The sequence below is a fragment of the Juglans microcarpa x Juglans regia genome, chromosome 7D (genome assembly GCF_004785595.1).
Source record: "Juglans microcarpa x Juglans regia isolate MS1-56 chromosome 7D, Jm3101_v1.0, whole genome shotgun sequence".
Lineage (NCBI taxonomy): Eukaryota > Viridiplantae > Streptophyta > Magnoliopsida > Fagales > Juglandaceae > Juglans > Juglans microcarpa x Juglans regia.
Genome location: NC_054606.1, coordinates 892,484 through 906,404, shown reverse-complemented (window position 1 = coordinate 906,404; position 13,921 = coordinate 892,484). Strand labels below are relative to the sequence as shown.

Sequence of the window (13,921 nt, the reverse complement as noted above, 5' to 3'; positions counted from 1 at the left end):
TTTTGTTAACCTAGAGTCCTAAAAAATTTAATTATTCCTAAATTTTGTAGGAAGCAATATAATTTTCTCTCTCTCTTTTTTTAAATATTTTCCAAATGCTTAGATCCAATTAGGACTCTCCATAGTTTTTGGCTCTGAGTCTTTGCGGGTTGAATAAATCTAGTTCATTTATTAACAACATACATGGACGTATGTCAAGAAATATGCTATATTGCTATTGAAAATATTAAGGTTGTATTTGGATGTTGAACTGAATTGAGTTAAGTTGAGATAATAAAATATTGTTAGAATATTATTTTTTAATATTATTATTATTTTAAGATTTGAAAAAATTGAATTGTTTATTATATTTTGTATTAAAATTTAAAAAAATTATAATGATAAGTTGAGATGAGTTGAAGTGAGTCAAGTAACTAAACGAAACCTAAAAATAATATTATGAATAAGTTCTAAATAGATAAGTTTCGTGCAAGTCTTTTATAACAAAATGGACTTCACAAAAAAAAGTGAGTCTCCCGACACTTTTTATAAACTACATGCGCAAAACTTATTTCTCTTTGTATATATAATTATTGTTTAGGTTATTTCTCTTTTATTAAAAAGTAGAAAAAGAAAAAAAAAATACAAGCTTGTGAACTATATATGAACCCGAATCTAAAGCAGAGGTTATTGTCTTGACCATCTGATCATTTCTGGGCAGAAAGATTTGCTTTCTACACGCATCAAAACTGTCTTCTGTTGGGTAATATCCGTTCCCATTAGATGCACTTGTTTGAATCTAAAAGTGAAAACCCTAATAGATTTTGTTTATATACAATGTATAATATGCATACAATATATATAAACTTCAGATTTTACAACTGTTTTCTGATGGGGTGAAAAAACTTGGCAGACTTCTCAGTATTTTATTGATTAATCAGAAATGTTCTCGAGGAAGACAGCCCTCAACCAATCAAAAATCTGTTAAACCGAAAAACCTTCCCTTATCTAACAGTAACTGAAAAACCAGATCCTCTCAGTTCCCAACACTCACAAACCCATTAACTTCCAACGCCAACCCACCATGGGCTCTCTTCAACCATCTTGGCTCTCTGCCATCAATACCATGAACACTATCTCTCCCTCAAAACCTACTCTCTTCTCCCCTCCACGAATTTCAGCATATCCCATTCGTTCAAGCCGTTGAAGCAGCCTTTCTCTGTGAACTCATCCAATGCTGAATCTTCCGAACCCGTTCCACCAAACTCACCGGAAAGCACCCCGGATGCGAAACTCGGTGCTGTTGACCCTGTGAAGCTAGCGTTTGAAAAGGCCAAGGCTTATAAGAAGGAGGTAAAGTCGAAACTGGTTTCGGAAGTTGAGCAGAACCCAGTTGAGGATTCTGGCGTCGGTGGTGGGACTAGGGAAGTGCCGGTTGCGGTTAAGGTTGCAATGGAAGAGGCGAAAGAGTATAACAAGAGTAAAGGAGTTGTGAGTAGCGGCACGAAGGGTGGAGAAGGCGACGCAATTCCACCTTCTATTTTCGAAAGTCGAGGTATTGAGATCGAGCGGGAATGGCCCGTTTTCATTTTCTGATTGATTGGTTGGCACATCCAAAGACGCAAAACAAGTACTGGTGTTACCCTAATTATATCGAGACCTTTGTTTCGTTAATTGTTTTTGATATAGTATTTATTAGCTTAGCGCACAAAATGTTGTTACTGATCCTGTATGATTCTTGGTTGATTGCAAGTTTATGATTTTTGTTCAAGAATGATTTAGTTGGACGAGTGACTTGAGCTAAATTTGGTTTTTTGCATTTATTTGAAGGATTGAACGGAGGAAAGGGGGGAGTCTGGGAAATGGGACTGTGGAGAAGACGGTTAATAAGAAGGGAGAACTTTCAGTTTCCGGCATTGATTTTATGGGGCTTAACTTCGCGGATAAGAAGAGGAGCAGGGGACTGCCACCTGGGCTGGTTCCTGTTTCAGATTCTTTCCCAGAAGAAGACTTGACTGATGTGGAGTTTATTGTTGGGGATACTAGCAAGTTTGAAGACACAACCGCATCACAGCTTGAGCAGCCTCGGAAACATGACTCGAATCTTTACAAGCCAAAGGTTTCTTCATGGGAGTCTTTCCTAGACCTGGAAATATCTCAAGAACGGTATGTTAATCGCCATCACAACTGATATTGGATTGGTGAATTGATATATTTTTGTCAAGATTTTTGGTGGGCATATTTGCTGAATAAGTCATCATCATAGATATGCATTTTGTTTTAGAATATCATTTGTCGTTTACTTTTCTTGGGATTTTGATTCTGCCTTTTAGGGTTACAACCTTCTTAAGCTCGCAAGCACAAGCATGCAAAAGTTATTTTGATAGATATTTCCTTTTTGCTCTTGGTTAGTTCGGTGGTGGAAGAGTTATACGCCCTGGCGAGGTGCTTGAAACAGCTGAAGAGAAAGCTGCTAAAGAAGCACGTACAAGAGAGTTACTTGCTGCCTACAAGAGTAAAACTGGCTTAAAAATTGATCCAAAGTTAAAATCTGAATGTCAGGAGGTATGTTAATAGTATGTTATTATTCTTGAATTAATGTTAAAAGTGTTTTCAGATGAGGAATTATAATTTTCTTTTAGAAATTTTTAAATATGATTGGTTTTTGTCGTGATCTAAGATCTTTTTTCCAACAAATTCTTGAACTAAGAATTATGTGGTTACTTACTCATCGTTTTGATGAATCAATGATTTTCTAGTTAATATGGCCCTATGGGTATTGGAAATTGAACTTTAAAGTTATGTTTGGTATTTAATATTTAAACTAAAATTTTATAGTTTCTGTGTAGTTATTATGAGTATTGGAATTGAGCTTCACCCTTTTTGTTATGTTAATCCGTTAACTAACTTCAAATGCATCTTTTACACAGTTTTTTGTACCTGTAATGCATTTTCATTCAGTGAACTGATTATGTTTACAGGCATTAAAGGATGGAGACTCGTTAATGAATCTTGGAAAGCTTAAGGAAGCATTACCCTACTACGAAAAGGTCATGGAAAAGTTAACATTCCAGGTGATATGGTGTTTAAACTATTCGAGCTACTTGTGTATTTGGGATAAAATAATACTCCTATGTATATTTTGACTGTGATATCAATCCAGTGATACTTTTCTAGCTTTTCTTCCATATCTTCCAGCCATCTTCGGGAAGGTTTCACCTCATCTCTAATAAAATGGGCTGTTTTTGCCTAGATGTTTGTGAGATTGATTAAATAATCCATCATTTTAATGTCACATAAAAAATCTATTATACCTTCATGTACATATTAGATGAAAGTGAACAATTTCCAGTCAGGAAATGAATTTTTACCTTTATCTCTCCGGTTTTTCTTTTAATTGGTTTCTTTAGAAGTAACAATATCTGAATGTTCTGTATTTCATTTCATGCATATAATTTTTGCAGAGTGAGCTTCATGGGCTAGCTGCTTTGCAGTGGTCTATTTGTCAAGACTCCCTCAGTAGGTATATCTGTCATTTGAGAATTAACTGAAAGTGGAGAACCCTCATGGCATCCCTTAACATGGCATGATACTGAATTTATTCTTTGTCAATATTCTCAATAGTTCTTGAATCATTTGCAAGCATCAGAGCTTATGTGACTAATTATGAGTTATTTTTGGTTAGATGATTATTCACCATTTATCATTACTTAAATGCTTGGGACAACTAGTTACAAGTTAAGTCTTCCACATGTTGTAGTTGAATCTGGCTTCCTACGTGAGAATGTTAGAATATTGTTTAAATGACCGTACCAGATAAGGTATTTGAGAGTGCGATTCTAAATAGGATGACTAGCTATGAAAATCTTCTCGCTGCTAGTATTTTTAGAGGTTTTACTTTTCTATGTCAGAAAAGGCATCATTGTGTCGGAATCAACATTGTAATTACAGTGGATAATTGTTATTAAGGCTGATGACAAAGAGAAAGAAATAAGAGATTTATAATCAAATATTGAATTGATTGAATGAGAAAAGAGTACTAGATGGTCTCAGACTTATTTTCATTTGGCCTGATATAAAAGGATAATAAAAGTGGAATTATTAAAATCAAAGGGTCAACCTTTGATCACTCTGATCCGTCCCAAGGCATAGTACATGGGATTCTGCTCTTGAGTTGTAAGGGAGTTGAATTTTAATGCGCATAACAAAGGATGAGGTTCACCTGCATCTGTCGCTATTGCCTGGTTTTCCCAAGGCTACGTACCACTGATTCTAACAGGTTGTTAGATACAACAAAATCCATTTGCCTAGCTTGTTAGCTGCTGCATGAGTTGAGACCTGTTAGGTAACAACGCATGTTAGATTGAATATGTAGCCTCTTGACAAGCAGAGGCAAAATACTGAGTGATATTAACTCTGTTGTTCACTTGATGATTATTAAACAGTGTAATGGTTGACAGGCCAAATGAGGCTCGATCAATGTATGAGAAGCTTCAGTCTCACCCAAATGTGCAAGTAAGCAAGAAAGCAAGACAATTCATGTTCAGCTTTCAGGTAACTACCGATTTACTGTCTGTATTTATGGGTGAAGAGTCAAAGTTACTGAAAGGTTTAAATCTAACATGGCAGTGTTAATAATGAAATGTAACTTATGTCAATGCCTAGGAACTATATTCTGTGTGGGCATTTTCTTTTCCTGAGCATGGCAAGATTATAGTTTTCAAGTTTAAATTTCCCACCACCAATGAGAAATAGTTCTAGACATATTATGGGGATTTTCTAGAATTGGTGACACATAACAAGGTATATTACTTTTCTTTTTTCCTGTTTCTATCTAATAGTCATTGTCAAATTACAACTCTAACAGGCCATGGAGATGATGAAGTTCACAACAAGCACGCCTTTTTATCTGAAGAATGCAGGTTACCAGAATTTTTTTGAAGCATTTATTGAAAAGAAATCGAATTATCCCCTAAAAGAAGTTGAGTTTGAAGAGGGTGGTCTGAATCAAGTTCTCCCATATATTATTTTTCTAGTTTCTCCCATTTTTGCCTTATTAATTATTGTTGTACAAAAGAGAATATAAATTGAGTATACAGTCTACTAGGAAATGAATAGAAAATACTTATCCTTGGAACCTTATGTCTCTTAACAAAAAATAAAAAATAAAATAAAGGAATGGTTTATATCTGTAAATATTCTCTCTTGTGATTCCTTGATGGTATATATCTCTAACTATTCTTTCAGTTCATGGTATCACTAATCATGTGGTTGATTTAACAAAAATAATATTTTCCATGAACTCCCCATGTACTGGACTGTAACACTATCCTTCCTCATGGGGGAGCAATTCTCAGGTTGAGCTAAAAAATGGTTCTGGAGGATGGAGGTAACCCTCAAACTAGGGCAAGAATCTCTCACATGATATTCATTCATCACTAGAACACAAGTGGTCCATTCACTATTCAATGGTCTTTAAAAAATTTTCAATCAGCAAAAATGTGGTCCAACTGGGTTAAAAAGTATTATCTATAAAAGTAGAGTTTTTCTTTTTGTTCTCTTGGATGAGTACAGAAATAGCAGTTGGTGTTTAGTTGGGGATACCTTTCCTGATAAGTGCTAATCAAAGCAAAAGATTATGCTGCATTATATGCTTGATGATATCTGTAAAACACAGTAAGGTTGTGAGTAGTTTCTCCACATGATCTAAAGGACTGCAACTTAAGATTGTTCACAGAAACCAAAAAAAAAAAAATTGATGATGGCTTTAGTAAGGAGAATTAGAAAGTGCAATAGTAGTACCATGCATAGATTATGCCCGTTCTAATTTCTTCAATTTGTCCATTGAGGAGGAAAAGGGATAGTCCTTTGTAAATTTTTTTATTCAGTTAAAACAGTAAAAGAAACTAAAACAACCATGATATTAGAGTGCATGCTTGTAATAATGTAGTAAAAATATTCAAAAATATTCAAACTTTTTCAATCATTTGGGCTTTGCTAAGGATTTCTTCTTATTCCGTTAATGATGCCATCGATAATGAACCAATGAAGCAGAACATTTTGGGGAATGCTGCATATATGGAAGCCATCTTCCTAATCTCACCAACTATGCTAATTAATTAATCTGCATGAAAAGTAGCAGTGATTGGCAAAGTTTCAACACTGGAGCAATCGTCAGTGCCATGCTTTTCATTGCACTTACCCCACAATAATCTTCTGTTTATTGTGCTGATCAGATAGAAATAAGACAGAGAGAAAATAGAGAAGAATGCACTTGAACAATATTCTCACGTCCCAGATTTTTTTTTTTTTTTTCCTTTTTAAAGATTTAGGACGCAATCCGATGACAAAATGCCAATATCCACCGCAAAAAAAAAATATATATATATATATATATATTATATGTTGTAATAAGTTGAATTTTATTATCCTTTTTCCATCCTTAACTTGTGGATTGATCACTGCTCATTAGTTTTCATTAAAGAAGACATACTTTTATTACAAAAAAGTTTCTTGATCATTCCAGGTAATTTCTCACGCACCAAACAAAAGCAGATTCCCAATAAGATCCTTGTCTTTAATTTACCAAAGTTAATTGCTTTCTAATATATATTACTTAAAGATGCAACATGTAACATCATGTAAAGCTAGGCACTCTCACTCACTCTCTTTTTTTCTTCCTTTTGATAAAGTAGGTATGATATTGTGCCTTGTTTCTTGGTAAAAGGCCCAGATATCAATATTACTTTGCTCAGTTTCAGGTTTCATAAATAAACTATATATTAACCTATTAAGGTACTTAACTATCATTTCAAAGTATGAATAAATAGATTGCGGCCATATTTGTTGGTACAACCCAAAACACCAAGGACCCATTAATGTTCAGATAGAGATGGACGACCATAGTCTTTGGCTCTCTTTGATCTCTCCTTTTTTCATGGGGGAGCAAGACAATGGAAAATGGGATTGTCTTGGGAGAAGTTGGCAGCAATAGGATGAGCATACGACACTTGAGGAATTGGAGAGCTGTCTTTCCATTTGCAGCTCACGTGGTGCCATTATAACTTGCACTAAGTGCTGTCTCATACGTTCAAAAGAAGCCAAAACTCATTCACATCTGCATTATTCTTAACCACTCCTTGATTCAAAGTGTTATAATCCTTATCTTTGCATGAGAGACTTTTGCGCGGGCTCTCTCTCTCTCTCTCTCTCTCGGCCAATTGAATTTCGGCAGGTTTAGAGTATTAGATGAGATATAAAATTTTCATTTCATTTCATTTTATTTCATCTCATTTCATCTTATTTCTAAACATAATTCAAATACAAAATTTTCAAATTAATCATTACAACTTTTTTAAACTTTGAAATAAAAAATAAAAAATAATTCTAACTTTTTCAAATATCTAAAACAAAAATAATATTATAAACTATATTATTACAATATTTTAACTTTATAATATTTTTTATTCAATTTTTTCTCTTTTTTCTCAAAATTTAAAAAATTATCAACTTAAATTATTTCATTACTATTCATAAATATTTTATTACTGTTCACAAAATTTTTATTTTATCTCACTTCTCAGACAAGACCTAAAGCTAGCTTGGAAACAAGCAGATAATTCGTACGTTTTGGTTCTAACGGACCCATTAATTCTTATTGATCATGATCGAGCTTGGAATTAGTGGATGAGTTGTTCCTTGTTTATTACGTATGAAAAAGTAATGGTTTTCATGTGTTCATTCATCAAAAAGTTAAAAAGAAAAAGGAAATAAAAAAGTGTTTTCATTGATCAATTGCCTTTCAAAAGATTATAAAAAAGAGAGAGGAAACTAAATGGTACGCCACGTTATTTTTCTGCTTCTTTTTCAATGAGCAATTACTATATTAATTATATATGTACAAATGCACCCTAGTATTTTTTTTTCTTTTTTTGGGCAATGCTTAATAGTATTGTTTTTCTTAAATATCTTTTTTCTATAATACCACTTTAAATATAAGCAGGTTTGGGACATGAGAAGAGATATAAAATTATCATCTAATCTCATTTTATCTTATCACATCTTATTCTCAAACATAATTCAAATACAAAATTTTCAAACTAATTATTACAAAATTTTCAAACTAATTATTACAACTTTTTCAAATTTTTAAATAAAAAATAAAAAACAATTCTAACTTTTTCAAATCTCAAATAAAAATAATATTATAAAACTACATTCTTACAATATTTTAATTTTTTAATTTTTTTAATTTAATTTTTTTTCTCATTTCTCAAAACTTAAAAAATATTAAATTCAAGCTATCTCATTATTATTCACAAACTATCTTACTACTATTCACAAAATTATCTCATCTCACTCTCTAAATCTGTCTGGACAAAAATGTGTAGGCAACTTGAATGCACGCCTTAGTTTTGATGATAAAATATCATTCATTATAGACAAAATAGGTTTCAAATTATGAAATACAGATTATAAAGGGTTAAGTTCCGATGAGTTTGATTAGGTGAATTTTCCCTACAGAAGAAAAATTTAGATTTCCACCCTTTTTGAACGGTGGTAGTTGGACGACGAATATCATCATTCACTTTAACTTAGTTTTGATTTAGAGGTGTGACACGCAGTATCTTTACACTTCGGGTATCTTTACACTTCTATTTCTTCAACCAAATATGATAATTAGTTGTATGAATTGATGGTTCATCGCGTATTACTTCGGGTTATTAATGTGAGTGATGGGGTAATCTAACCTATCTCACAACAAATCTAGACCTACCCGAGGTTTGAAATTTCATGAGTGAACAATTCAATATCTACCAAGCTGGGGGTAGTTTGAAATTTCAGTATTTAACTTATTAATGTTCAGGTCCCAAAGGGCAAACAAACACTAGGTATTAAAAAAGTCTATTTAAAAAAAATGTAAAATAAAAATTAGAAATGTGTAATGAATTGAATATATATATATATATATATATATATATACACTGAATGATGTTACTATATAGTCTTATTTTACCTTCTCATTTTGACCGTTCATATATTTAATTTTTTTTATATTTTTTTTCTTTTATTCACTGATCAAGAGAGTAACTATTAGTTTATTGATAATTTTTTTATATATTTTTAAAAATGTTTAAAAATATGAATAAAAAAATATAAAAAATTAAAAAAAAAAATTACCTAGAGGACACGCCAACGACCACTGCGGCCGGCACCCTAGCAGCACTCTATATAAACCAGAAAATTGGATGGTGGCATGTCCTGAGGGTGGGTCCGTGCATATATTTTTCTTATGCAGTATTATATGCTTTCCGTTGGGAGCAGGGAAGAGGAGCGTCTGCATAAATGGACCAGCGGCCCGGAGTAGGGCCCACTGGCAGCCCATTATAGCCGACCACTCCGCTTGTCTTTTTTAAAGTGTTACCGCCCAATCTTTATTCTGCACTTTCTCGGCCGAAAAAAGGTCATAGTAAAGAAAAAGTCAATTCCATATTAATTTGTAAAATTACTCTACCACCACTCCCAGCATCACTTCAAAAATAGAAATAAAAAACTATAATGGAGATTTCAAATCCCAAATTATTATTTTCTATTAATTATTAAGATTTATCATAAAAAAAATATTTTACTGCTTTGCTTGGTTACACAGTTCAGATGAGATGATATGAAATGTTTTGTTGAAAGTTGAATAAAATATTATTTTTATTTTAAAATTTGAAAAAGTTAAATTATTTATTATATTTTATGTGAGAGTTTTAAAAAGTTGTAATGATTATATGAGATGAAATGAGATAATTTAATTTTCTGTAATCAAACTAACCCCTAACCATAAAACTCATCAACTATAAAATATCTTATTAATTAAAATATTGACAAACCAAAAATTATATTTTCCTTGCAAACGTACTATTCCTTTTGGATGTTTGTGAATTGTGCAATATTTCAAAGTGGGTTTGGCTGGACTGCAGCTAGAATTGAAAAATCACTGTCCAATACCCATTACCTTGTGTTCATCGAAGCCTATTGTCCTAAAAATTACTAGCAATTAAACAATTAAATAGAACCAACCTTCCTCTCAAGCATTTGAGCTCATCAAGTAAGCAATTTGATTGTACAGAAACATTGATTGATTGAGGCCCCCAAATGGATTTTCAAGTTCCATAAAATGTATATGTTGTTGATTACCTAACTGCTCATGAGCTGATCTTCCTTATCCAAAACATGAGGGGCTATTTCTGTCATTGTAGAAGATAATGGGTTAGTGTTTCAAATCATCATTAATTATTTTAATACCTTAACAAGCAAGAAATAAGATGGTGCCAAGTGTAGAGTTTACATGTCAGAAGTGAAATAATTCAATCCGGAAAGTGGGTAAACAAAGACCCCTTAGTCTTACACACACCTGTTAGTGCAGGTCAGCATAATTAACATATCTCAGCCTTATTCGAACTTCCTCTGCCTATCACGGTTGAAAATCCACAGAAAGGCCACCGACCGCAAACCAAAGAAAACCAAACCATGAAGAAGAGTCTTTTCTTCTTGTTTGGGTTTCAAGAGTTTCCTTTTCTTGCCCCCATGCAGTTTTCATATCAAAGCAAACCACAAGACACATACCTTTCTTCCTGGGTTTGAGGTGCATATTGGCCAAGGGGAAGAAAACCCACCCCACCTCAAATTCATCTCCATATGCTTCTCCTGTAGATTTTCCTCTGAAAATGGTCCAAAGGAAGGTAACCAACAAGCTTGGAATCCAAGCTGATCATGTTAAATCCGAAAAGCTGTTGGCAAACCTTAAACCATCTTTTCAAAACCAGGATGGCAAAAACAGAGTAGCTGATTTGAAGAGGAAGATGAAGAAGACAAGATCAATCAAGCTTTCAGATATTGAGAGTTTGAGACCATCACCTATGAGAAGGAACGTATCACAGCCGGGAAAGCCGCCTCCTCTTGGTGTTCCAGCCACTGCAGCCATCCCACAGAAGCAGCAGCCTCTAATCAAAGCATCTGATGTTTCACCAAATTACATGAAGTCCACAAGCTGTTTTGAAGCAAGAAAGGAGCAGTCTCAGGTGAGTCTTGGGAATACCCAAACTGGTTCCGAAAGCAAGAATATCAGTAGAAGAAGTTCTAGCAGTTCAAAACCAAGCTCTGCTTCTGGTAATAAAGGAGCAAGAGCTTTAACAAGGACGTCTAGTTTGAAGCTTGTGAGGACTTTAACAAAGACCCCCAGTTTCAAGCCAGTTAGAGCTTCGGCTAAAAAGTCTTCCAGGGTTGTTCTTTGTGAAGATACGAAGGCACAGAGAGCAACCTGTGCTTCAACTCTGAAGGACTCAAAGTTTCCAGCATACCTTATGCTTAGTCCAGGGGCAACTGAATCTGAAGGAACTTCAGTCATGAAAGTATGCCCCTACACGTACTGTTCTCTTAACGGTCATCGCCACTCTCCTCTGCCCCCATTGAAGTGCTTCTTGTCCGCAAAGAGACGCTTGTTGAAGACCCAGAAAAGTATGAAAACGGAAGCTCTAAGCCCACAAAGACCGAAGCTGTCTAGTGAAGGAACAGAAAAGATTGATACTCCTAAGTTGATCTTTGAGGACAAGCCTACGCATAAAGAAGATGATTTTGGTAACTTGGCCACGCTTCCTTTCGCAGAAGATGGGAGCGTAGATTATTTCATAGAAATATATGCCAAAATAAAGAACGAGGACACTGTTGCTGGAGATATTGAGGAGCAGAATGATATCATGTCTATAAATGATTGGGGAGATGCAGCAGGGTCAGTGTACAGGGACGAACAAGAAGTGATAGGGAGCATCTCTGATGGATCGCCTGAAATTGAGGTTGATTTTGAAGTAAAGATTGAACAACATGGTGATACTACATCCAGAGAAATGGATAGGACAGAGAGCTTTCCTGAAGAACAAGTAGAAGATGCGGATGAAGACTTCTTACGTATCTTCGCTCAAGAAAAAACAAACATGGGGACGACCTTCTGCACTGATAGCGACTTTGAAGGTGAATGGGCTGGTTCTGAAGTTACTGATATGGAATGGGAGAAGGGGCATCTTACTCCACCCTCAGAGCAAGATAGTGAAGCTGATTATTCAATAAAGATCGATGCCGAATCAGACCTAAATGTTGGTTGTTCAATTGACCAGAATCCGGATTTTCATAATGAGTATGTGATCATATCAGATGACAACGTTAGTAGCTGCAACAAAGTGATTCTGGCCGACGTACCACGAGAGCTGTTTGCAGAGGAGGAAAGCGCATGCTCTGAGCCGCAATATGATGAGGGGGATTCTGAAGTAGATAGTCAGAGTCAGAGCTTAGAGATTCATGAACATAGCCTAGCCTTCGAGAAAAAAAAAATGCAACCAAATGTCTTCAAATGAAAATGCATTTGAGGAATCAAAAACTGCTGAAGATGAAAATGGACAGTCGGAGAAAAAGTTAATCAGCACCGAGACCCCTTCATTTGTGGAACCAAGCGCAAATAGCGAGGACAGCTACGAGAAGAACGGAGTTGAAGCCGAGAACCTGATTCCTGAAACTAATCCTCAACTTGGAGATGATGAAACTAATTGCACCAGCAAAGCAACGGATGAAGCTTCAAATTATGAGCAGATGCATACAACTCTCCAAGATGCCGGAGATGGAATCGAACAGACAGAGCAAGAAGATGATGCCATTATAATGGTTGAAGTCCAAGCTTACTCTGAAGCAGACCAAGTCAGTACCGAGGTCGATAATGATAAAAGCCACAAAATGGCCCTAGCTTGCCAGCCTGATGACACAGCTGAAGACTGGAATTCAAGTGAACATATTGATGGTGACGGGTTAGCCGAGGAGACTCAAACTAATGTGTCAGATGGGCTCTCTAATAGCTCCAGTGTTGTTGAGGACCAGAACTTGGAGAAAGGCCAAAGGGAAGCAAAGAGTTCCAAAATCTCTAGTTCCATGGATGATGAGAGGCAAAGCAATCCAAGGCTGAAGAAATCGAATTCAGCTGAAGAGTGCGTAGAAGAAGTTGAAAAAATGGAAGTGGAAGACAAAAGCGAGTTAGAGGCCGCAGATGCATCGAAAATCGATGGTATAACCAGTCCAGAAACGAAGACAACATACTTGCCCTCTGGGAGCAATTCCACCCAAGAATTTCCCAACTCTTGCAAGAGCAAATGGACAACTAGATGCAAGAGGCGAGTCAACGATGAGGAGGAATTGAGGAAATTCAACCCACGAGAACCAAACTATCTGCCTATAGTTCCCGATCCAGAAGCAGAAAAGGTTGATCTGAAGCATCAAATGGAGGATGAAAGGAGAAATGCAGAGGAGTGGATGCTAGATTACCACCTTCAACAGGCTGTTACCAAACTCGCTCCGGCTAGGAAGAGGAAGGTCGCACTACTTGTTGAAGCTTTTGAAACAGTCATGCCGACATCCAAATACGAAACCCGCTTGAGGAATACAGCAGCCTTTGCTCATGCAAGACCCATGCAAGCTTGTAGCTAACAGGGCATCTGAGGTAAACGTAAGAAGAAACTTCATAATCTATCCAACATTTTTTTCTCAGTAGTTATTAATTCTCTATTTATGTCTTTAAACTATCATTACAGAAATCTATTTGCAATCTCTGCAGGTGATAACGAAGAGAAATTAGTCAGTGAAGTAAGTTCAGAATTAAGGAAAAAGCATCCTGATGAACAGATGTTCAGCTGGAGACTGAATTAGACTGTTGTTGTTGTTGAACTTAGCGACTGAAAGTTTAGTTTCTTCTTCGATAATATTATGTGATGACAGTACTATAGATTATTGTGTTTAATTTTTCTATAATCCTTTGGTTGTCTCTGGGGGCACTGTTTCCTCCAGATATGTTCTAGTTGCTTGTCTGATATTGTTTACTAATAATTTTGAGTCTATATTCTGACTGAGTTCTTTAGTT

The 13,921-nt window shown here is 35.2% G+C and overlaps 2 protein-coding genes across 2 annotated transcripts; both read left to right on the top strand.

Annotated features, from left to right (window-relative positions):
* Positions 1-1,044: 1,044 nt before the first annotated feature.
* On the top strand, positions 1,045-5,175 carry LOC121239410 (the record flags this gene model as incomplete). Its single annotated transcript, XM_041136662.1, is given in 9 exon segments — positions 1,045-1,534; positions 1,669-1,708; positions 1,810-2,108; positions 2,111-2,145; positions 2,392-2,544; positions 2,961-3,053; positions 3,444-3,502; positions 4,440-4,533; positions 4,847-5,175. Coding segments are annotated over 9 exon segments (1,482 nt in total), but the record flags the coding sequence as incomplete, so codon positions are not given.
* A 5,210-nt stretch (positions 5,176-10,385) lies between these two features.
* Positions 10,386-13,898, top strand: LOC121239259 (calmodulin binding protein PICBP). The gene is given in 5 exon segments (XM_041136468.1): positions 10,386-11,897; positions 11,970-12,368; positions 12,370-12,684; positions 12,829-13,504; positions 13,619-13,898. Coding segments are annotated over 4 exon segments (2,580 nt in total). The 5' UTR covers positions 10,386-10,694; the 3' UTR covers positions 13,492-13,504; positions 13,619-13,898.
* The last annotated feature ends 23 nt before the right edge of the window (positions 13,899-13,921 follow it).